General features: G+C 44.0%; 1 protein-coding gene across 2 annotated transcripts in view; it reads right to left on the bottom strand.

The window, feature by feature from the left end:
- Window positions 1-23,650, bottom strand: part of PEX14 (peroxisomal biogenesis factor 14) — a 99,666-nt gene that overhangs the window by 6,913 nt on the left and 69,103 nt on the right. For both annotated transcript variants that reach the window (XM_005292839.4, XM_065575343.1), the window contains 4 exons: window positions 15,078-15,200; window positions 7,338-7,423; window positions 4,504-4,606; window positions 3,186-3,283 (listed from right to left, as the gene is read on the bottom strand). In XM_005292839.4, the coding sequence (XP_005292896.1) occupies window positions 3,186-3,283; window positions 4,504-4,606; window positions 7,338-7,423; window positions 15,078-15,200 (410 nt within the window). The remainder of the gene's footprint in view (window positions 1-3,185; window positions 3,284-4,503; window positions 4,607-7,337; window positions 7,424-15,077; window positions 15,201-23,650) is intronic.

Here is a 23,650-nt window from a genome sequence, read left to right as displayed (position 1 = left end):
TATTCCTACTCTTTGTTTCCTAACTTTTAACCCAATTACTGATCCATGAGAGGACATTCCCTCTTAGCCAATGACTGCTTACTTTGCTTACAAGCCTTTGGTGAGAGACCTTGTCAAAGGCATCATGAAAGTCCAAGTACACTCTATCCACTGGATCACCCTGTCCGTATGTTTGTTGGCACCCTTTAATAGATTGGTGAGGCATGATTACCCTTTATAAATGCCATGTTGACTCTTCCCCAATATACTGCGTTCATTTGTGTGTCTGATAATTCTGTTCTTTACTATAGTTTCAACCAATTTGCCTGGTACTGAAGTTAGACTTACTGGCCTGTAATTCCCAGGATTGCCTCTGGAGCATTTTTTAAAAATCAGTGTTATATTAGCTATTTGACAGTCATCTGGTACAGAGGCTGATTTAAGCAATGGGTTACATGCCACAGTTAGTAGTTCTGCAATTTCATACTTGAGTTCCTTCAAAACTTGTGGGTGAATACCATTTGGTCCTGGAGACTTATTACTGTTCAATTTATCAATTTGTTCCAAACCTCCTCTATTGACACCTCGATCTGGGACAGTTCCTCAGATTGTCACCTAAAAAGGATGGCTCAGGTGTGGGAATCTCCCTCACATCCTCGGCACTGAAGACTGATGCAAAGAATTCATTTAGCTTCTCCACAATGGCCTTGTCTTTCTTGAGTGCTCCTTTAGCACCTCAATCGTCCAGTTGCCCCACTGATTTTTTGGCAGGCTTCCTGCTTCTGAAATACTTAAAAAAATTATTTTTGTATCTTTTTGCTAATTGCTCTTCAAATTCTTTTTTGGCCTGAATAACTATAGTTTTGCACTTGACTTGCCAGAGTTTAGTGACTCCTGCTAGAAGGAGGTTTATATGGAGTAGCTGTGAATTCCCCCACAGCCAGCACTATCTACAATGATTTCTGCTAGCAGGAATTGGGAATGGAGTGATTGTGAGCATCCCCACAGCCAGTGTTCCTAGCCATTCGCCCCGGGAGAAGCCAGGACTGGGAGTAGTTGGGACTATAAGCTCCCCCACAGCCAATGCTCCTACTCATTCCTTACATAGACTTCAACTAGGGCTGGACAGACATGAGCACCTTCACAGCCAACATTCCCTACAATGATTCCAGCTGGGAGGGACTCAGTCTGTAGTAGCAGTGATATACACAGATGCGTTCCCTTGGGATTCACACTCCCAGCCCTCCGACAGCGAGAATCCAGGAGCCACTGTTCTGGCTCTCCAAGACTTTGAAAGCTACATCAGCACATTAACAAGGGAGTGATTTCCACTCACCGGCCTGCACAGGACTCAAATTTCCAAAACACATATGGTGCCAGATGCCTAGGATTTAGAAATAAAATCTGACATCTGGGGCTTTTTAGCTAGTCTCTTTAAAAAACAGTTGTAGAAAATTTAAGGCTTGAGTTTTTATGTAGGTTTTTTAATTACTTAAAACCCCTCTTTTTAATTTTTTACAGCATGCTGGTAGGAGTTGGAAAAGCAGATATAAAAACTTACATTACAGCTGAGAAAACACGGCTTTTACTCTTTGGTTTGTGGGGTTGCCCAAGTCTTTCTTTGTACATATGAGCTTGAGATACCGTAACAGCATGTGCTACCATTTCAGCGCAGAAGAGGAGGGAAGGGAGGGAAAACTTTTTAAAAGACTCTCTAAACCACCAACACTCCTATGCCCTTTTCCCTTCTGAGAGCCCAACATGTGGTCTTAATCTTAACACTTACAACCTGAAAACAGTTTTCCAATTTCCGGACTGGCTCCAGGCCATTGATGGGCCACAGTTCCCAAGGAAAACTGGAGTGGATAGATGTGACCATAAATTGACTTTCATGGCTGGGTTTACAGTTGATTCCTACTGAAAGATATATTCACTGCACAGCCAGAGGTGGCCCACCAGTTACACACTATCAAAGGGTTTACAAGAGACTGGAGCCTGGGGAAGAAGGACTGTTACTGCTGTAGATGGAGGACTGCTCTACAAACACCTAACTGTTTCAGGGATCTCGCTATACAGAGGGCTAAAGCTCCCATTCTGCAGAGGTTGTTGACAGTCAAAGGAGGGACTGACTGATCCCAGGCTTTGATAACAGGAGGAAGGCTTTCACCTCTAGGTCACCAGTACAAATCCAGCCCAATTCAGGAATGACTGACATCTGGTGGCTGCTGGGAGGCCAAGGACAATGAAAAGTGCTGTTGCTGCCACAATGCGAACTGATTTGGGTGGGTCTCAGCCCAATTCCCAAACTCACAAATATCCACCTGGCAAAACCGCCAGCTATTACGGGCAGTAACTGGTCTCCTTGTTGGCAGTCTCAGCACAGGCACCAAGGATTGCATGAGCCAGGGAGACTGCACTCCATTCTCAGCCTGAGAGACGACCCCTCTAGTTCAGAGCTTGCACTGCTCCTGTGCTTTGATTGTTCTGTCCTTGCCCTCCCCACTGAGAGTGCCAACGAGGCTGCCAGTTAGTGCCAAATGTGGTAGTGGCGCCACCTATTGTACTGAGAACATCAAAACCATTCACGCAGGCCACCTAACAGCCATCGGATGGTGGTGGAACCTTTAGTCATTACCTGGCCGGGAGTGGAACCAGCGACTTAAATGCAAAAGAGTCCACAGCGTATTCCCATTCCCCTGAGTCATATAATTCAACCGATCTGGGTTTGACTATGTTGGACTGATTTGCACGGAGATACCATGGTGATGGGCATAGAATACATACATTGGTTAACAGACATGTAGACAGACAAGATGAAAATACACACAAAACATCTACCTCTACCCTTTTCCTCCTTCAGTCCATGGGTTGGCAGGAGGGCCAATCCTGCTCCCTATCGCTCCAACTGGATATACAATGAGCTCTCCTACAAGGGACACTAGTTGCACAGCTGAGATCAATTGAGGAGATTGTGGACATGAAAGATGCAAATGACATCATGGAACAAAGCCTTCTCAGAAGCCATATATGTGTAGCCTGTGGCATCCAGTCAGCACGCATTGCTCTATACAAACACGCTTGAGAGACAAGGCTGCATAGAGAAACTGGCCAGATAGGATGAAGTTATGGGCTAGGGAAGCCATGTACACTAAAAAGGGCACGAGAATTTCTGAAGGGTGGCCTAGCAAAGAGATGGAGGTGAGTACCTTGGCGGCAGCCAGCTCTTGGGTGAGCTCCTGGATTTTCTGCTGTTGCTGCATCAGCAGTTCCTGGACGGAGGCTAAAGTCTTCTGCAACTGAGTCACTGTGGGATGAAAAAGCAGGAGAATTTCTGTTAAACTGAGACACACACACGTGTCCTTCCTGCTGTCTAGCTACAAGATGCCTCTATTCCTGCTATATCTAATTTATCTACAGACGCCCGCTCGCTCTAATCCATATAAATTATCTGCACTCTGGGTAATCTACCTGCACTGCATCTAACCTCCAGTATTTCTAGTTTATCTTTCCATTGTATAGATGTCTATAGCCCACAGTATATCCGTCCAAAACCTCTCCCTTCTAATTATATCAGTTTATGATTTGTACATCTCTCTGAATTTATACGTTTGTACCATTTATCTACCTCGGGCCTCACACAGGCACATGATACTTGGGGTTTATCTCTAGTCTGAAAACAGACAGGTGCCTGGATCAATCCCAGGATGTAGTGAGAAAAGAAGGCAAGCCTCTTCCTCCACCAGCAGGTCCAGTTAGCATCCTCCCATCATCAGACCACCTGCCCTTTCACCCCATGATGGCGGTAACAAACCTGCCATGCTCTCTCTTCTCACAACAGCTGGACACACATTTAGCACCCTCTCCTAGATTTCAGCAGAAATCTTCCCACTGAAAAACTTCTACTGGAACAGGAACTTGTGTCTGGATGGAGGGGAACTGCCTACAGCTTTGGTGGTTTTATCTGGAGTTTCCATCCAGTAAACAAGTTGATAAAAAAAAAAAAAACTTTATTGGCGTGACAGGTAACAGCTAATCTGGGCCATCATTAGGGCACTGGGTAATGAACAGGTGCCCTATGGAGTCAATAACAGAGAAGGTGGCTGGGGTCAGTGGAGGCACAGTAATTACAGACTCTCTTGACCCTGCTTTGGATTCTTGGAGGCAACGGGGGGAGAAATCACCAAAAAAAAGCCCCTGAAAACCTCAGAGAAGCAGAAATTAAAAATGAACTTTACAGCCCTCCGAAAGGCTGTCATTTTATTCCCCTTATTAATATTCTGAGGTTGGGAGCCTTTCCGTAAAAACATAATTAATTGAGGCCGCGCCGACAGTAAACAAGCAATTTCAAATTAAACCGAAATGACGGCAGCTTCATTTGCAAATGTGAACAGATTCTCAGAGCAGATAAATGAAGTCACCACATAAAGTGGAGATGGAGGAGAAGGGGGAGGGGGGGCCTGGGTAGATGGAGTATGCAGGGAGAAGGGCTTTGAGGGGCGAATTGATGGAGTCATTAATCTTTACCTGTCTGTGTCACGCTGCCACTCATCTCGGAAATGTTCGCCTCAATCCTCTGAAGTTGTTTTCTGTCTTCTTTGCCTCCCATGATGAGAGGGAGCAGGTATTTCTGCACAGAGCAAGGAGATGTTGTTAAGAGATGGGAATATGCAAGGGGTTCCTTCTAACCCACCCCAAACACCTCAGAGCTTGCCAGACATCTCTACCCCCATCCCAGAAACTACCATGATCACAGTTGGTGAGGAGAGGGGTCCTCTGGAAGAAGGCATTCACATAAGTCACAAGAAAACACGATGGTAGAAGTTTTGTGATCTTTTTCCCTGAGGCGCTGAGGGAAGGTCCGTGGCTGTATTTAGGAAAATTCTCAGCCTACAGCCGCTTCCCTACCTACATCCAGAAGATTTCAATCCCACTGCACTCACCTGTCATGTGACTCCAGCTATACCCACAAGGCAGGAGATGCAGAGTAGGGAGAAGAGGGGAGCACAGATATGCAGGGGCTGGGGGACATAAGAGTAGAGGGAAGGGAAAATGACAGAGAGTATAGAGACTGGGAGGCAGGATAGTGGCAGTAAAGAGCAGAGATCTGGGGAAACGAGAATAAGAGAGCAGAGGAGATGGAGCAAAGGTAGAGGGGATCTGAGGTAACAAGAATGGAGGCAGAAAGCCATGAAGGGAGGGGCAAGGGAGGTGCTGATACAGAGGTGTCAGGACACTAGAGGAGTGGTGGCAGCTCACTGACAGCATACACAGTAGCAATGAAATCAAACTCAGCCTCCCCTTGTAAGGGATGGACTTGATCTAACAAGTCTGTAGCCATCCCTAATTACTGCGACTCCTTCTGGGACATAGCACACTTGAACTGAGTGTGGAGCGGAACAAGAGTACATTCAGACATAGCATGATTGGGGCAAGAGGGATAAAGGAGAGAGGAGGCCAGAGAGGATGCAGAAACAGCCTCAATTACAAGGGAACTGCATGTCTAACAGCTCCCTTGTATCCCGGCTTTTGGTGTACATGCTTCCAGAGAGACATAATCAAAGGTACGGTTCTGAGAAAGGCCTGAGGGGTGTGGGACAGCAACATCCTCCTCTTGAACTCAGTGCTGTTGGTTATATAGATATCTAGCTGTCTCCGCAGACAGCTCTCATACGCACACAGTCACTCCACTTTCTTCCATCCACCATTCTGAGAAGCAAGCTGCTTCTGAAATCATAAAGTGCAACGAACAGAAGGTTCTGTTCTGAACCTCCTGGAACACTCATACCAATGGCTTGGCAGGGTGTCTTTATTTTTCAGATAAGGACCACTAGCACAAGCACAAAAATCGAATCATCTGACAAAGGAATTTATGCACCAATTGCACTTGGGGAGCTGACCCAAGGCATCTTTGGCTCCCATAAGGGAACAGGGCCCTCTGCTGGATAACCAAGATGTCTTGTATGTCTGGATCGGGGTCGGCAAACTTCGGCACATGGCCTGCCACCGGATTACCCTGATGGGCTGCATGCCGAAGGTTGCCGAACCCTGGTCTGGATGGAGAGGGGATCTGCACACAAAGAGAATGGCAGCGGGATGCAGTCTATTGTCACCATCACTGAGACTGTGTCAGAAATTTTAAATAAAAAAATTGACATTTGTGGTAGTTGTCATTTTACAATAGCAATAAGGCCCTCCAGCCAGCCTGTTATGAATCCAATAAGGACCAGTAGCTCCTTCCTCAGCGTCACTCTGGGCATTTATCAACCCCATCTCCTCCCCCCAAGCCTTTACAGTACTGAATGGACCAGGAAGGCCAGCATCATTGCTCAACATAAAGAGTCAGGAGCAAGAGGACAATCTGAACAGCCATCTAACGAGCTACCTTGTGCAATCCTGGACATACTCCCCATATTGACCTTCCCCAGGCCAAGGTAATTAATAAAAGGAAAAAATAAAAAGGATCAAGGGGTTTTAAAAAATTTTTTAGCTTTAAACATGGGCTTTGCCAAGCACACCAATTTGCCCATTTTTTATAAAAATCTTTAATAAGCCAATTGTTACTTTCTATCTCATTCCAACCTCCCAAACACACACAGGCTTTGCAAGTGAAATGTAATGTACCAGAGTGAGTGGCTGCTGCACTCCACTAGTGCTGGAGTCACTTGGCCTTTGCCCCATGCCTTGCTATATAACCAATGCGTTGGGCTCTCTCTCAACAGCCTCTCTCATGTTACTCCATACAGAACTGGGGAACAGGTCTTTAGTGACAGAGAATGAGAATATGTCCAGCCAGACAAATGCAGGGTGGGTGTGTATGTCTACACACTTGCTATACACATCCACTGGGAAGCTGATAGAGCTGGAGTTAAAAACCTTCCCTTCAACCTCCTGACCAGCCAAAGGAGATGCGTCTCTAGTTCATGGAGGCAATGTGATCTAGTGGTTAGAGCAATGGACTGGACTCGGGACACCTGTGTTCTATTCCTGGTTCTGACACTGGCCTGCTGGGTGACCTTGGGCAAGTCACTTCATCTCCCTATGCCAGTTTCCCCATTTGTAAAAAATGGGGATAATGATACTGACCTCATTCGTAAAGCGCTTTGAGATCTGCTGATGCAAAGCAGTAGATAAGCACTAGGTATGACTACTATTCGTCTTAGAGATCTGCTCACCACTTGCTGCATTTCCACATCAGACTGTCCATACAGCTCCACACATACACCCAAAGGAGAACTGATAAGAGCAGTGGCACCAAGGATTTAATCGCAACCAAGAGCCAGCCCGAGACATGGGCAGCATTACCATGGTTGTTCCAGAGCACCGAGGCACCTTAGGGGAACAGGAAGAGCACCGCTTACCTTGTAGAGCTGGTGGAAGCCAAAGGCAATCCCTGCCATAATGATCGCCAAAGCACCATAGTCTCGCCATCTGGAGCCTGGGGGACCTAATAGCCAAAAGCAAGAGAGAAGCATGGTCAGAACTTGCACATGGCGAGGCCTTTGAGGATTTGCATGCATCTCACCCGAACACCTAATTTGGGCAGGGTGGTGCTAACTCTTGTTTCCTAAAGCTTAATATGGACTTCAGGGTAACTCCAGAGAGAGTGAGGAGGGGATCAAAATCACACCGGCAATTAAGAGTCACATCAGCTACCTGATCTTTTCTTGGAGAGGACCCACAAATCTCTGCTGCATTGACCCTGGCAAGTGTTTGCACTTAGTATTAGCTTAATCTAGCCTATAAGAGCAAGCTGTGACTACTTTCACAGATCACTGTTTCTGAAACTGGGGAAGGAGAAGAAATCTCAGGAAGTGGAGGAGGGAAAGAGAAAGGAGCAATGTTTTCTAGAAGTGGGGGGAAACTCCTGAATGGGGGGGAGGGGCTAAGTGAGTTTACAAGAAGAAGGAATAGCTAAAAGTGTTCTGTGTCAGTCTTTATGGATGGCTTCCTTAGAATACAGGCACTAATGGGGATTCCATAGCTTTCTTGGCTGAATTAAGAGCAGGGGCCAAGGCATGCCAGAGGTAGCAGAGCCAACTAGAGAAGGTGGGAAGAGGAGTATGGGATACTTAACACACAGTTTTGCACAGGAGCATAAAGGTTCAACAAAGCAAAGCAAAGATTCAGTCTGCTCCTCTCCTGCAAGTAGAATCAGAAGACACCTGTAGTTTTCCATCAGCTTCACCCTTTCACCTTCCTCTTGCAGCTCCCATAACACTCTTGCTAAGAATTTTGTACTGCCCCTGGTTTTCATTAATAATAAAGAGGATGCAGAGTGATCTTTCCTAAAGTTTGGTCGCAGGATGCGGGCAGACACCAAAGAGGCGAAGGCTGGCAGGCAGCCTCAAACCAGACAGATCCAAATTTGCATGTGACCTACTAGTGTTTAGGAAACGTAGTCTCCCCTCCAAACTGGGAGACAGAGACTTAATTGGTGGAGATAACTGGAAACCTGCCTCTCTTCTATCTTGCTTGCTCAGTGCCAGGACCCTACCAAACTCATGGTCCATTTTGGTCAATTTCACGGCCATAGGATTTTAAAAATCATGAATTTCATGATTTCATCTATTTAAATCTGAAATTTCACGATGTTGTAACTGTTGGGGTCCTGACTCAAAAAGGAGTTGGGGGAGAGGTCACAAGTTATTGTGGGGGGGTTGCAGTACTGCTACCCTTACTCCTGTACTGCTGGTGGTGGTGGCGCTGCCTTCAGAGCTGGGCAGCTAGAGAGTGGTGGCTGCTGGCCGGGAGCCCAGCACTGAAGGCAGAGCCGTCGCCAGCAGCTGCACAGAAGTAAGGATGGCATGAGATGGTATTGCCACTCTTACTTCTGCGCTGCTGACTGCAGAACTTGGCCCTCAGTCAGCAGTCACCACTCTCCAGCTGCCCAGCTCTGAAAGCAGCAGCTCAGAAGTAAAGGGTGGCATCGTATGGTATTGCTACCCTTATTTCTGCACTGCTGCAGGTGGGGCATTGCCTTCAGAGCTGGGCGCCGGCCAACAGCCCCCACTCTCCAGCCACCCAGCTCTGAAGACAGCGCAGAAGTAAAGGTGGCAATACTGCACACAACCCCTAAAATAACCTTGTGACCCCCCCTGCAACTCCCTTTGGGATCAGGACCCCCAATTTGAGAAACGCCGGTCTCCCCCATGAAATCTGTATACTATAGGGTAAAAGCACACAAAGGACCAAATTACATGGGGGCGTGGGGGGGAAGACCAGATTTCACAGTCTGTGATGTGCATGATTTGGTCGTGAATTTGGTAGGGCCCTACTCATTGTCCATGGAGATTTCCTGCTGCCTACCCCTTCTTGCAGGTGTCTCATTGCAGGAATTCTTCCGAACCCCAGCCCCCCAGGCTCTACGGATAGAAAATGTGCCCATTAAGGAGGCATCATGGGAACCTGCTACCTTAGGACATGGTTCCCAGCATACCCACCAAGTGGAAATCTGAATGAATCAGAACAAAGCCTGTGCCACTTGAACTGGTAGAATGGATGAACAACAGTAGTTTGGAGAGCTAAATGAGTGGGGGACCAACGATTTCTGTGAGCACAGCACCTGCAGCATTTGAGAATCTCTTATTTATCCATTTTAATGTCTCTAGAACTCTGCTCAAGATACAATACCCAGTTCTTAATAACACAACTTTTCTAATCCCATTTCTCATCCCAAATCTCATCTCATCACAACTAGGGTCGGAATCAGACAAAAGGAAATCTAGTGTCACGCCTGGGGGTCAGTGGCTCAGTTGGGATTTGAACCCTGGATCTGCTTGGATTTCCAGTACTCTGCACTGAACCCCAGACTAAAAACATCCTTCCATGACACAGTAACTCAATCGATGGTGAGCTCCCAACCATAACGGGTTAATTAATCCCAGAGGTGCTATGGGTCCCAAATGTGCCCTGTGCATGGACTGTCAGGCCTCCCCTAGGTGTTCCCACCTACCTCCCAGCTGCTCTGACCTCTGGTGGAATTAAGAGACACCTGTAGGTCCCTGTCAGCTTTGCCTTTTCACCTCTCTCATCTCTCCCTCTGTTCCTGTAATGCTCGTGCTAAGAACATTTTATTGCCCCCTGGTTTTCATTATTAATGAAAAGGGACCAGAATGATCTTTCCTAAAGTTCAGAGAGTCTATAAAGACAAGAAGCTGAAATGCCATTTTACTCGTTTTAGAGATGTGTGAAACAATTCTGTCTTGTGGCAAAAAAAAAAAAAAAAAAAGAGAGCGAGAGCGAGAGAGAAAGAAACTAAACTGGAGAGAGACACAGGGAGGACTCTGCATCGACCATGTGATATTACAAAGAGGGGAAGGCCACACGGAATCAGAATTGTGCTTAAGATCCCCTCTCAGGCTCTCTCTCTACCAATTGTTATCTAAGCACAGGACTGAGACTTGGAACGCCTGAGTTCTCCTACACTGACTTCCTTCTACATTCTTGGGCACTTGCCAACTGCCTTGACTTAACCTCTGTGCCTCAGTTTCCCCATCTGTAAAATGAGAATAGTAAGACTTATGCTGTGAGGGTCAATGAGTGAAGGAGGTGAAAAGCACTAAGTCCTTCAAACCCTACTATTCAGTCAGAAACTGAGCCGTGCTTCCCTCGTTCATCACTGGAGATACTAGGCTTCCATCTGTCCCTCACCACTCAAGGTTTCCATAGGCCAATATTGCACTACACTGAGACACACAGTTGTGCTGCTCTAGCTTCTATTCTGACCTAGTCATGGGGAAGGGAGAAAAATAACACTTGCCACTTCCATTAAGTGTTCTATCAGAGGGTCTCAGTCCTTCATAAATGTTAATGAATCCTCACAAGCCCCTGTGAGGCATGGAAGGGATGTTGCTCCCTTTTACAGATGGGAAAACTGAGGCACAGAACGTTTAAGTGATCTTTTAAGGTAGCTCATTTGCTACAGGCAGCTTCCTCTATTGGACCGTGATCGCTTGATAGGTATCTACCCAAAGTCACACAGGAAGGCTGTATAAAATCTGCATGAATGGAGTCATGGAGAGGGACGTAGACAATCCCTAAGTGATAAGCAAATAGCTTTGCACACCTATCTCAGAAACTCCCCTGATTTTGCTTGTAATTAAGGGGGATAGAAAGGTAAAAAAATATATAAACCCAATTAATCATTTAAATATTTAAAGTCAGATTTTTGTCCTCACTCCCGGATTAGTGTATTTCATAACACCAGGAGCAGACAGCCCGTTTTTTTGTTTTGTTTTTTTTACTGGGGGTTCATTTCAGAGCATGTTTAAACTAGTCAGATTGAGTGATGCTTCCAGCAACTAATCGCATGTCAAATAAAAGATATTTTATGTAATAAATTACCGCTACAAGTAATTCAAATGTCATTTATCAGTTTTATTATCAGTCAGGCAAAGTCTTGTTTCTCTATATTAATCAAAATCAAGCTTTTTTTTTTTTAAGCAGTTTTGACACCTCTTGGCAAAAGTACAGGAAAGGAGAGAAGGAATTACCCCCCTGGAGAAGGGGTGAAATGGTACAGGAGGCACCAAGCTCAAAGACAATGACTGGAAACTTGAGGAATTTATTTCCCTTTGCCCCCCAAAAGTTACTGTTGCTGCTCTAAAGCCAAACCAGGGATAGCTTCTACCTCTGGCAAGGTCTATGCTATTTTTAAAGACTTACAAGGCTTTTTTTTTTTTTTTTAAGTACTTATATGGCTAATAGCTATTGCCAACGAAAGATCAGAATTTACTCTACTGCCTCCACTCCCAGCACAATCTGTGCAGCAAGAGGTATTTAAATCGTATAATTTGTTTCCTGCATCATCTCCTTCAGAACAGACGGCGTTACCAAGACTGCAGGAGCCCAAGCACAGTGGAATCTGGTGGGGCTCATAGGATTTAAGTTCAGCTCTCTGACTGGCCTGTTTTGTCCCTTGGGTACTTTTGAGCACTACCTACAGAGGTGCTCAGACACTATGGTGGTGAGGGTCATACAAGAACATAGAGTAGATAGAGAGCAGAAACAGGTTCTTTCCTATACAGTGCAGTGCCTGATGAATCTACCAAAGATTAAGTGGCTTGGTAAACTATCACGGAAACAACTGACCTGGGGCAGATGTGGGCCTTTGAAGAAATATCCATCAAGCTATCACCGTCCAACAGATAAAGCTGCCTGTAGCAAATGAGCTACCTTAAAAGATCATGGGGCCAAGTCTGCAGGGACACTCTGTCCTGCAGCAGAGTGTAACCCGCCAGCCGTAAGGCAATTCATAGATTATTACTTGTGCATTTCCAACAGCGTGCAAAGCGCTGGATAGGCAGATATGGAGACAGGCCTATATCTAACTAGACAACATCCAGCAAGGGAGGGCCAAGAGGAATGGCAAAAGCAATGCAACCAAAGGGTGAGTTGAGGCATGCATCTTTTTCATTTCACTATTATTCTTTTTATAACCACACTTAGAGGCTCAGTGTAAATACAAGGGTCTTCAAAGAAGCAATGGGGGAAGGACAGAGGGGTAGGACACTGCCTAAGCTGGCCCCCTTTGTGCTATCCCGTGTGCTTTGGGATTGCTAGAGAATGTAGTGTTTGGTTCACAAGTAGAAGACCCCGCACTGTTGCCAACCCCAAACATTCAAAAAGCAAAAGTCGCCCCCCCCCCAAAAAAAATCACAAGGCTGGCTTAAAATTATGAGATTTAAAAACAAAACAAAAACTTCTGAGTTCTTCTTATTTGCCTTCTCATTTTTGAGCCTTTAGGGGCCATGTTTTCAAGCTTATCTATGCAATCAGGAAAGCTAGAAACTTACATTTTTTTAAAAAGCCGAGATTCTCACCGATTCGCAGAACTCCAAGAGCTGGGGCTCTAGAGGAACACCATATCGCTCAAAGCTTGTGATAAAGTTGTGAGGGCTGGCAACACTGGCATTGTTTTCCAGTTTACCCTCTGTGCCTCTTCACTGCTTTGGTGGTTTTAATGGGACTCTATGACATACACAGAGCAAAGACCCTGCCTGCACTGGGTCCTGAATTGAGCTAGTAAAAACTGCACTTGGACACAGCTGTCACTAATATGGGGCTAAGTTCAGTTTCCCTGACCGAGATAGCGAGGGTCTGATTTGGGGGTTATTTTCTGTGACCATGATAGCTAGAGATTAGATTGAGACACAAAATTCATATTTCAACCCCCTTTCCCAAATGTCTGGAGGCACTGAAATCTGGATTCTTGTGCAGCCCGTTACAGACAGCAAAGCCCTCATTCCAAACCTTCCTCTCACCACACCAAAGTTCAAGGTATGTCGGAATGAGGGAGGTCATTTTGGATCATCTCTAGTGATAGCCACATTGCGCCATAAACTAACCACTCCCACCCAGAGCAAGTCTCAGCACATGGGTTGTGGAACTGTGCTCGAATTCCGCTACTGTGTTTAAACAACGTTGTACCTAGCATGAGGCCTAAATAAAGTGCCAAGTTCAGTGCAAACAATAGAAACACTTTATGCCTCACTAGGCAATAACACCATCACTTAGCATTTACATGGCGCATTTCATCCTAAGATCTGAAACCACTTTACAAAGGAGGGTAAGTAACATTAACCCCGTTTCAAGAGAGGGTTCCTGAAGCACAGAAGTTAAGTGATTTGCCCAAGGTCACACAACTAAACCAGTGACAGAGCTAGGCATAGCAGCCAAGTCACCTGACTCCCAGTTATGAGCCCTATCTGCTGGACCACAGAAAGGACATGGGTAGATGGGTGCATTACCTGCAACACCAGAAGGCATCAACATCATCACAATGACACTGTTTTAGGAGCTACTGACTGGCAGAAACAATAACAAGCTCAGTCCTTGGTACTTGGCAGGTAAGTGAAGGAAGAACTGCTTTTCAAACTGCCAGCCCCACATGTGAACTGAACAGTTCCTCTTGATGGATTTTTAATGGTGTGCGCATTTTGGTTTTTATTGTATGGAGCTTAGATACATTTGCATGTTAAAACAAACCTAGCAAAAAGTATACATAAATCTTAAGTCTACAGAGATTCCATTGGGACTTTAAAAATGGTGTGTGTATTTTAATATAACAGCCATATATACACATATACACAGTATATCCCAAAATATTGCAGTCCTTCTTTGAGATTGGGGGGGGGGGTTGGAGAACACTAGGAGAAATGTTTTTGAAGATAAATAAGCACCATTATTATTTATAATTATTTGTAATGCCATCGGATCCAGAGTCCCAATCACAGGTAGCGACCTGTTCTAGATTTTGCATACACACTAGGAAGACATAGTCCATGCCCTGAAGAACTTACAATCTAGTTTGCTGAAATTCTTTAGTCACCTGTCTAGAGCAACTACTCAAGCGATCAATGATAAAAATCAGTCACTCATGGGAGGTAAGTCTTCCAATGAACGTGGAGCAGAATTATACTCAGTACCTTTCTGGATAGTTTGTGATGGATTCCTAAAAGCAGGAATTTGCCTAATAAAGGTGAACTCTTGTACAGGTTCCGTTGTAAAATAAATAACTAAATAACTTTGCTCTTTTATAGCACCTTCTATCCAAGGACCTTATTCTACTATTCAAATATTAATGAATTCAATCTCATAAATCCCCTATGAGGTAGGGAAGTACTATCCCCCAATTTTAGGGGGGAGAGGGGGAAATGAGGCCTACAAAGGTTAAGGGACTTGTCCAGAGCTATACAGTGAGTCAGCGGCAGAGTTGGGAACAGAAACTAGATCTCTACACCATGCTTCCTCAGCATAAGCAACGACAGACTATAATTTACCACATTAGTCTGTGGACTAATATAGCTTGTACCTCAGCTGCCTTGTGTGACACCATCTTGTGATTGTGTCTGCTGTGTACTTATGTCACTTTCATCAACAATTAAAAAGTGTATTTCAAGTAAGATCAGGGGTGTGACTCTGACAACAAGTGGGATATTTGCTAGAAACAACCACAGCAGATTCCACTGTTTCCTGGGATTCAGCATTGCAAACTAGTATAATTAAAGGAGTACAGAGGTAAGAAAGCAGATAAGGAATAGGATTGCAAAATCATTGCATAAAATGATAGGACCAGGTGCTTTCAAGAGGCTACTTACTGTACGGCACGAGGTGAGGGGGCTGCGTTGGCACCAGCTGTGTGGAAGGACCCAGGGACTGTGGCTCATCTGTGGTAGTGCCCGACTGCTGGAAAGCCAGGTCAATTTCTTCATCCGTCAGTCCTGGGGGAGAAGAGGAAACGAGATCAGTTTAGCATCTTTACTCACTTGATGCGCCTGTAATTAAATCTGCAAGCCTGGCAGAACCCTTTCAAGCTGCAGAAGGATTTTGGTAGTGATTCGAACAGCACTGCCTCCCCGATTTCGGATTCACTAAAATCACTCCCTCTCTTCTCTCTGTTGCAATTTAACCTTAAGCGACAGAATATTAGCCTCAACACTGCTTCCAAATGTGGCTCATTCAATTTCCTTAATTTATCCTTGAGTTTATTGCTGCTTTAGAAGTAGTTTTCTATTGCAATTCTCCACTCTTCCCCCGAAAAAAAGATACCATCAACTGCAAATGTGGCTCATTTTAATCTGTAATGGTGTAAAAAAAAAAAAAAAAGAGGGGAAAAAACCAACAATAATGCATGAAAACAGACAGGGAAACAAAAAACTAATTATTGGGTTAGACGACTAATTAGTCTAGATCGTTTCCAAAGACGGGAATAATTTGCTTTATTTTATGACAAATGCAGAAATAAAAAGAAAAAATCAGGACTGACTGTGATTAGTATGAATGGGACACAGAATGCAAGCAGGAAATAAAACTAACAAAACAGATCAAAACAAGGCCAAGCTCAAACTTTCAGATTAGCACTGTCCCAGCCTACTACTGCCTGATTATATTGCTCTAGGCCAGCCTGGTTTTTATTTCGCACATCGCTGCAGCCATGCTGCACACATGGTACATTGTGGTGCAGTCTTTCCTGTCACTAGAAAATGCGAAGGTGCCCATCTGTAAGCGGCCACAACATATGGAGAGAATTTGGCCTAAGAGGGGAAAGAGAACAGCAGCTGAAAGATTCATGATGACCAGCATCTGTGAAGGAAGCAAGCACAGCTGGATGGCTTTTTCAACAGGAGAAAATGGGCTCTAGCAAAAGAATGCGCTGCTAGGATGGAGACCGCAATGTGGGGCCTGGGAGAGTGTGCACTGTCTGTGGAATGCCATATACTGCACACAAAAGCAGGTAAAAGGCCAGGTTCCTGCCCTGAGGAGCTTACAATCTAGCTCAGGCACCACCACCACATGGGAGGCTGTCTCTGGAATGCTACTTATTAGATGCATAGCACTGACAATGCATCTGATCTTCAGAGGGTTTTATATTTATTAGCTGATCTTCATAACAATCCTGTGAGTTATGTTACATAGTATTATCCCAATTTTACAATGGGAAAACTGATGCACAGAAAGGTTAAGTGACTTGTCCAAGGTCACAGAGAGTTGTCAGTGTCAGAAATAGGATAATAAATCTGAAGTTTCTAGCCCCCAGTCTTGTGCTCAGACAACACACACACACACACACACACTCCACCTGTGTTGGATGCATGCCTCATCAGAGCAGAAACCAGAAGAGACACATGAAAAACAAAGAGAGATGGTCTACATCAACTCAGGCTTCTATTTTAAAGTCCCAGTAGCAATATTTATGGTATCTAAACCATGTTAGAAAGCAAAGTCCTAATAAGAAAGGAACGGCTTTAACCAGTTCATAATTATCCAATAGAAGAGAGAGCATAAGCAGATGCCAGCATTGTAGATCACCAGCAACTGTGGAATTTTATAAAGCTGGAGCCAGACACACAAACCAATATTAGCTGCTGGCTGCAAATGTGGTTCTCTCTAAAAAGGGGCATTTTGTTCTATTTCCATGCAAAGGTAGCAGATGTGATAACATTTAACATTGAGGAACACACAGTTAGTTATGGAGGATACTTTGTCCTTGAGATCTTCGGGCTATGAAAAGAACAGGAAATAATACTCATTGTTTCCCGCCCCCTCAATTCTCAGCCTGTTTGGGAAAAAGAAAGTTTTACAGATAAAATTTCTTGCATTATTCTGGTCATGCCCACTAGCGACACGACAGTGTCACTATTTCCATTACAAAATCCTGTTTTACCAGGGAAGGAAAAGCTCATGTGAATGGTAATGAGATATGGAGCCTTTCATATCTAGGTTGCTGGTTTGAATCCAGCACAAGTCAGGAGGGAGTGAAAGTTGCTACCATCCAATGGCTATTCTGTGGCCTCCATGAAGTAGTCTCATTACTCGTCGACAAATGTCTGCATCACAGAAAACACTACCAAATTGGTCCCCCTGTTAATAAGCAGAGGACAAGATTGTAACAAGCACAGAGACTGAACACTGTCAATCTGGCACTTTTCACAAATGCTAACAAAAATGTACAATATATTTGTAAAAGTCTTTTCTCAGGAGTATATAATTTAGCCATCAAAGTTCACTTTGGATTGAAATTTGCCTCACACACACGCACACCCCAGTAGCAATTTTTCCAAACTCAGGTATGTCTAACTTTGTTTTCCAGGCTCAGGAATGCAAAAAATTATATCATTAATATAAGGACATGGGAATTTCTGTACCAGATCAGACCAGTGGTCCATCTAGCTCCCCGTCCTTGCGCCACCCCTCCTCCCCCGTGTCCTGTCTTGACTTACCATGATGGCTGGACTGCTCTTTATTAAACAAATTCAAGTAACTTGACCTCACTCCACCTATGTCCCTTCTGGCTTGCCTAAGCCAAAATGAAGTCAAGGGTCTTGGTACTACCCAGAGACAATACTTCAGTAGAGCCCATCAGCTATTTAGAGAAGAGAAAGTGCTAGTGTAAGTGACACCAGGTCACTATGTTCACCATGTATCATGGCAGAAGAATATTTCTACTACTTGGCTCTTCTTGGGTTGGTGCTGGTTCATGGACAACAAACCTCAATTTGAGTTCTAGAGTCCATCAACTTCCACCATTGGCCTCCCACCACAACTTCCACTAAGAATTTATAGTCTTTCATCATAGAGGCATCTAAAAAACATTCACAGTCTTGTTAATTTCTCTTATCTAGTATGAATTTAGCAACCCAAATATAACACAATCTCTCTTGGGTGTACAACAGTGCTACAAAATCTAAAGCCTTGTGCTTAATAGGATTGTCTTCGGGGACAACTGTGTCAATAGAATCATATCAGTATAATAGAAGATTCCCCCCTCCCAACCCTCGCCTCCCCCCAGTTTGAAAGGCAAACATTTTAGATCTTCTGGAGTTGCAGCAAGATCAAGACCATGCAGAATCCAAAAGGTTAAAAGGAACAATAAAGGAAACTGCCAATTGTAAGTGAATTATATTTGGCTTTGAAAGCTAAGCCACGGCTATATTATAAAAGGCATCTCTTTGCGTTGTTTACCATCACCCTGACTAATGCAGGCCTTTTTTTTTTGTTTTAAATAATCTCATGCAAATTAGACACACACTTCCTTCCAGTTGATTGCTATCTGCAAGGAATAATCTAACCACAGAGGGTACTGAGAAAGGACTGAGCCGAGAAGGATGTAAGGAAACTGCCTTCACAGCCCTTCAGAATGCAAACCTCCCCCGCCTCCCATCTCTGGTCCATCTATCTCATTCCTCCTTAGAGCTGCTGCTTTTGTAAGAATTCGTCATAATTTTCATAAAGTCATAAAATTTTCTTTTTAGGTTTGACGGTGTTGATTTGCATTATCTGACACCCAACAGTGCTTTGCATTCAGATGTCCTTGTTGCCTTTTTTTCAGGAACTTCACTATTGTTGCCATTTCCGATTTTCAGGAAAACCACCCAGCCTCTGTAACTTGTAGTTAAACACAGAATCAAAACAAATTAGAGAATGAAGTAGGGAGGTAAAAGTCCCCTCTGCGCCTGGGATTTTGCAGTTGAGAAAGTGATGCACAGAGAGATTAAAGTGACTTGTCCAAGTTATCACAAGCTGGGTCTACTCTACAGACCTATATTGGTATAACTATGTCACACTGGGGTGTGAAGAATCCACACCCCTGAACAAAGTAGTTATAGCAACCTAATCCACCCCCTCCCCGCAGTGTAGACAGTGCTATATCGACCAGAAAGCTTCTCCCACCAACATAGCTACCGCCTCTCGGGGAGGTGGATTAACTACGTTGACAGGAGAAGCTTTCCCATCAGCATAGTAGTGTCTTCACTAAAGCGCTACAGCGCTGTGCTGCTGTAGCCCTGTACATGAAGACAAGCCCACAGTTAGTCTGTGGGAGAGCTGGGAACTGACCCCTGATCTGCTGCGTCCCAACCCCGTTCCTTAACCACAGGGCCAGCACTTCCTGGATAAAACATGAGGATAACATAGAGTAGGGAAAAACCCTGCATGAGCTGGGAAATGGACTAAGTGAGCTATTAAAACTTTTTAATCTTCAACATATGCTCCTGTTAGGGCACTTTGTTCATTCCCCATCCTGTGTGGGTATTGTTCCCTACATAATATTTGCCAGAGCTTCACCCAGTTTAGTGACTCAAGCAACAGGATTTTCACTAGTTCTCTGAAGGTAGAATTGGTTTTGACGAGAAAACTTCTCACTAGGAGGATGAAAAACTTTATCCCTCCCCCCAGCAGAAAAAAATGTGGAGTCACATTCTTTTGTCGGTTTCAAAAGCCGGCTTTACTTTCGCTTTGTCTAATGGACTGGCTCCAGGGGCTGTCGCCACACCTGCACTTCTACAGAGACAAACAGGTGGGTTTTTTCCCCTCCCCTCACTGTTTCTGTTAAAAAGCAAACAAAACAAAACTGGCTGACTTTGTTTAGTTGCAATGAATCACCTGTCTGCATGATGCCTGTATCAAATCACATAACTGAAAGGAAGACTATCAGCAGGTATCCTGAAATGACATTACAGTCCTGTTCCTGAAAGCCATTGAGTCACCTGGTCTCATAAGAACATGGTCACAGTTTAACAGAATCACCATACAAGCATCCTGGAATCTGATCCACATTAATGATTCTACCTGTTCAGAGGCAGTTCCACGCACTGCTACCTGGGTCCTTTTAATCAAGATGCCAGTACTATTTTTCCTCCAACACGCAGTCCTTTGAAAAAGTTCATAGAGTTTCATACATTTCACTGGGGTCAAAGGTACAGTCCCTTGATCCTTCTCCTTCCATATGTCCTTGATAAAGGGCCAACATCAGGTCAATTTCAGTGTAAGGTTTTACCAAAACCCAAGGTCAATAGAAACATCTCTGTGATTTTTTTCCCTACATTTAAATGAAGTCGTTTATTTGGATCTGAACACTTCCCAGATGCACTTGTAACTCCAGTATTGTACAAGCACATGTGAACCTGAATGTCAACATGAAAATGACCAGTCTAGTTTAATTGTCAAACAGAGAAAGGAAAAAGGTAAAGCAATTTTCAAACTAATTTAGAGTGCTTTGAATTATTTCTGCCTTAATAATCTACGGCACCGTTAATTACACAACTGTGACCTTTATATATATATATATACACACACACACACACACACATACATATACATATATATATACATATATATATACACACACACTGTTTAATGTGCCAGAGGTCCCTCTAAGCAGCATCCTGACTTGACAACAGTGCCTTCCTCTCAGTTATCTTACACTAAATTAAGAGAAAACCTGATTGACAGCACAAGGCTAAATATTCAGCTGAGCACCCAGGAAGGAAAGGGTTAAAAATGGCATTTCCCCCCCCCCCCCCCCCCCCCACACACACACACATTAAAAAAACCCTGGCAGCAGTTTCTCTTCCTGGGCTTTTGGAGTCTATAATAAAATGAAGTGTAATGGAGGAGAGGAGGGCAATGTCAGAGGGTGAGGGTTTGGGAGAGAGGTTGTTAAGTATCTCCCTCTCCTCAGCCATGTTTACTCCATTTACAGGACCCTGAGTGATTGATATGTGGACAGAGGGAGAATAAGCAGGCAGTTGCTGCCTCCCCAAATATCAGAGTGGTGGGAGAGACACCCTCAAATGCCTAAAACCCCCAAACTCTCTTTAAAGTGCTCAAAATTAAAAAGGCAGAAGGAGAGACTCAGCCAGGGAAAGAAGAAAAAGTAAAACAGGGGGGAAATTTTTATTTATTATTAACATTTTGTTGGAACAGTGGAGTGCAATAAGGACTCTCAGAGCCGTTAAAAGTCGTTGGGTGACCTGCAGACCCCTATTTCCCAGAGCCTTGTATAAAATTGAATTTTTTAAACATAAATTACATGTAATGACGACACTGTAAAAACTAACAGTAATGGAAAGCTGTGCTGTATTTCATTAGCCTGTATTATTCCGTGCCACCTGATCCAGCCGGGCCTTGTTTATGAGTTAGTGTGTTAGCAGATGCCGATGGAAGCATTTGCTTCGACCTTGCTCTTCTCATTGGGGCATGAAATTACGACGGCAGCACCTTGATATTACAGCCATAAATACAGTAAACTGCAAATTTAAGCCAACGGCTCCTATTGTCTCCGAACATAAAGCTGATCGGTATTTATTTAAAAGGAGAACGAAAAAAAATATTATATATCACCTTGTTTATGGGTCTGGTCCCCTCCCCCCCCTTAATCTGCCTTATTCACTTGGTTAAATACTAAACAAACAAACTAAATCCTCCCTATTTTCTACTGATTAAATATTCTCATGAAATGAGTATTGTTTTCAGAAAACTGGATCAAAGTATTTCCACCCTGAACAAGAAGGGGCTGGCTTCTGGTTTAGTGTATCTTTAAATGAAAAATCAGGCACAAGTACTGCAACTTTTCTTCTTTGTTTCTAAATGTCAGAAGTTGAAAATATACTATGAAAAAGTTGTTACTGGTGTGAGACATACAGAGAGACATACATATTGTGTATGTTTTCCTCCAGTTATCTTCTATTTTAAAATATGCCACTTGTTAATGCTATTTCAAAAGGTGGCAGCAAAAGAACAAAAATAGAAAAATAAATTTACAAAATAAGAAATAGGTGCACACAAGAAAATGGTAGATCTCTCCCCTTAAGAAGCAGGAAAAGCTTGGAGCATCGTCTCCCATGGGCATTTTGGGTAAATACCCATTCACTAAGATACCCACAAAATATATTAAATATAGGAGAGAAAAAAATCAACACAAAGGCAAAAGGACACTGGGTTATTGCAAAGCATATCACAGCATAAATCACAGCATTATACGCTAGTGCAAAATGTATTTCATTGGTGGTTTAACGGAGAGGAGACACAGTTTTGCCTGTCATAAGAGAGGTCAGGTCTTCCTCTTTTAATGCAAAGAGAGCTCTCCATTTGTATGAAGTATGTTATCTCTGTCCCACCCAGGAAAAAAGGGAGGGATAGCCAAAGCAAAGGCTTCCAGTACTAAATTATAAATTTCAGGGACCCAAATTAGATTAGATAAATCACTAGAAATAGAGCATAGGGAACAATCATGGAGGAGGAGGAAGTGGTTTGATTATGTGATGTAATATAGGAGGTCTTATCTATTTCAAAATTCTGTGAGGCTGCCAGATGCAGTAACATGGCCTCAACAGGATTTGAACTCATCACCTTTGAATCAACAGACTGCTCACTTTGGTTGTCACAGATTTTTGCACAAGCTCAGAGACGATCAGAAGTGCTCATGGTCTTAGTTACAGAGTGCTCCAAGTTTTGTCCCTGAATATGGTCAAATTCCTATGTCACTACTATATGCAAAAACAGATGGAGATTTGTCTCTTAGTTAGCTCCCAACAAGGAAGCAATTGTCTATTAGACATACCAAGTCTTTCTAGGTAGTGGTAAAACCAGCAAACAAGACAGAAGTGAACTACCCCTCTATGTAACCTATATAGAGATTCCCAGAGAGAGGGAGAGAAAGGGAGAGGGAGAATTTCCAACCTCCCCTCCCATATTTATTTTTAGGTCTCTTGCCTACAGCCTTTCATTTCTATCATCAGAAATTTTATAACCGAATGATGGGGCAAGCAAGGGGAGAAGACAGTTTCTGCCCACTCCAGATATGCTTTCCCTTCCATGCTGGATGAAGCCTATCTGGCTAAGCTGGCAGCTAAATTCACAGCAAAGGGCTGTGAGGCAGCACCCTCTGTTGGGTAACTGACTCAGAGAGGAGATGGCCTGAGACTGCCACATGCAGGTCCAAGAGCCTCAAGATAACAGAAGTGATTTTCAATGCAGCTCCACATGGAGGTTAGGGGAGTCCACAGCAGGAAGCCAATTCCGAGGTAGAGTAATTTACCAAGAATGGAAGATGATTGAGACTAAATCGTCTCAGGAACATTTGCTTGAGGGCCAGCATGTAAATCCACCCCCTAAAAAACCCAGATAATAGAGGAGTAAGCCTAATGCTGTCATAATATAAACACTTGCTACCACTACGACTAGGCCTCCTTGGAAATGGGGCTCTGTATTCAGATAAATGGACTCCTGATGCACCTAGCGACTAATTCCTGTTCCAAAACCTCAAATCGCATAGTGTGGTCTGAGAGTCCTTGCACACGGACAGCTGGCATGTCACATGGTGCTGACTCCTCCTCCTCATTACTTTATTTGTATTAGAAGTAGTGCCAAAAGCCCCCAGCAGAGATCAGGG

Source organism: Chrysemys picta, chromosome 21, assembly GCF_011386835.1.
Source record: "Chrysemys picta bellii isolate R12L10 chromosome 21, ASM1138683v2, whole genome shotgun sequence".
Classification (NCBI taxonomy): Eukaryota; Metazoa; Chordata; order Testudines; family Emydidae; genus Chrysemys; species Chrysemys picta.
This window is presented reverse-complemented; position numbering and strand designations above follow the sequence as displayed.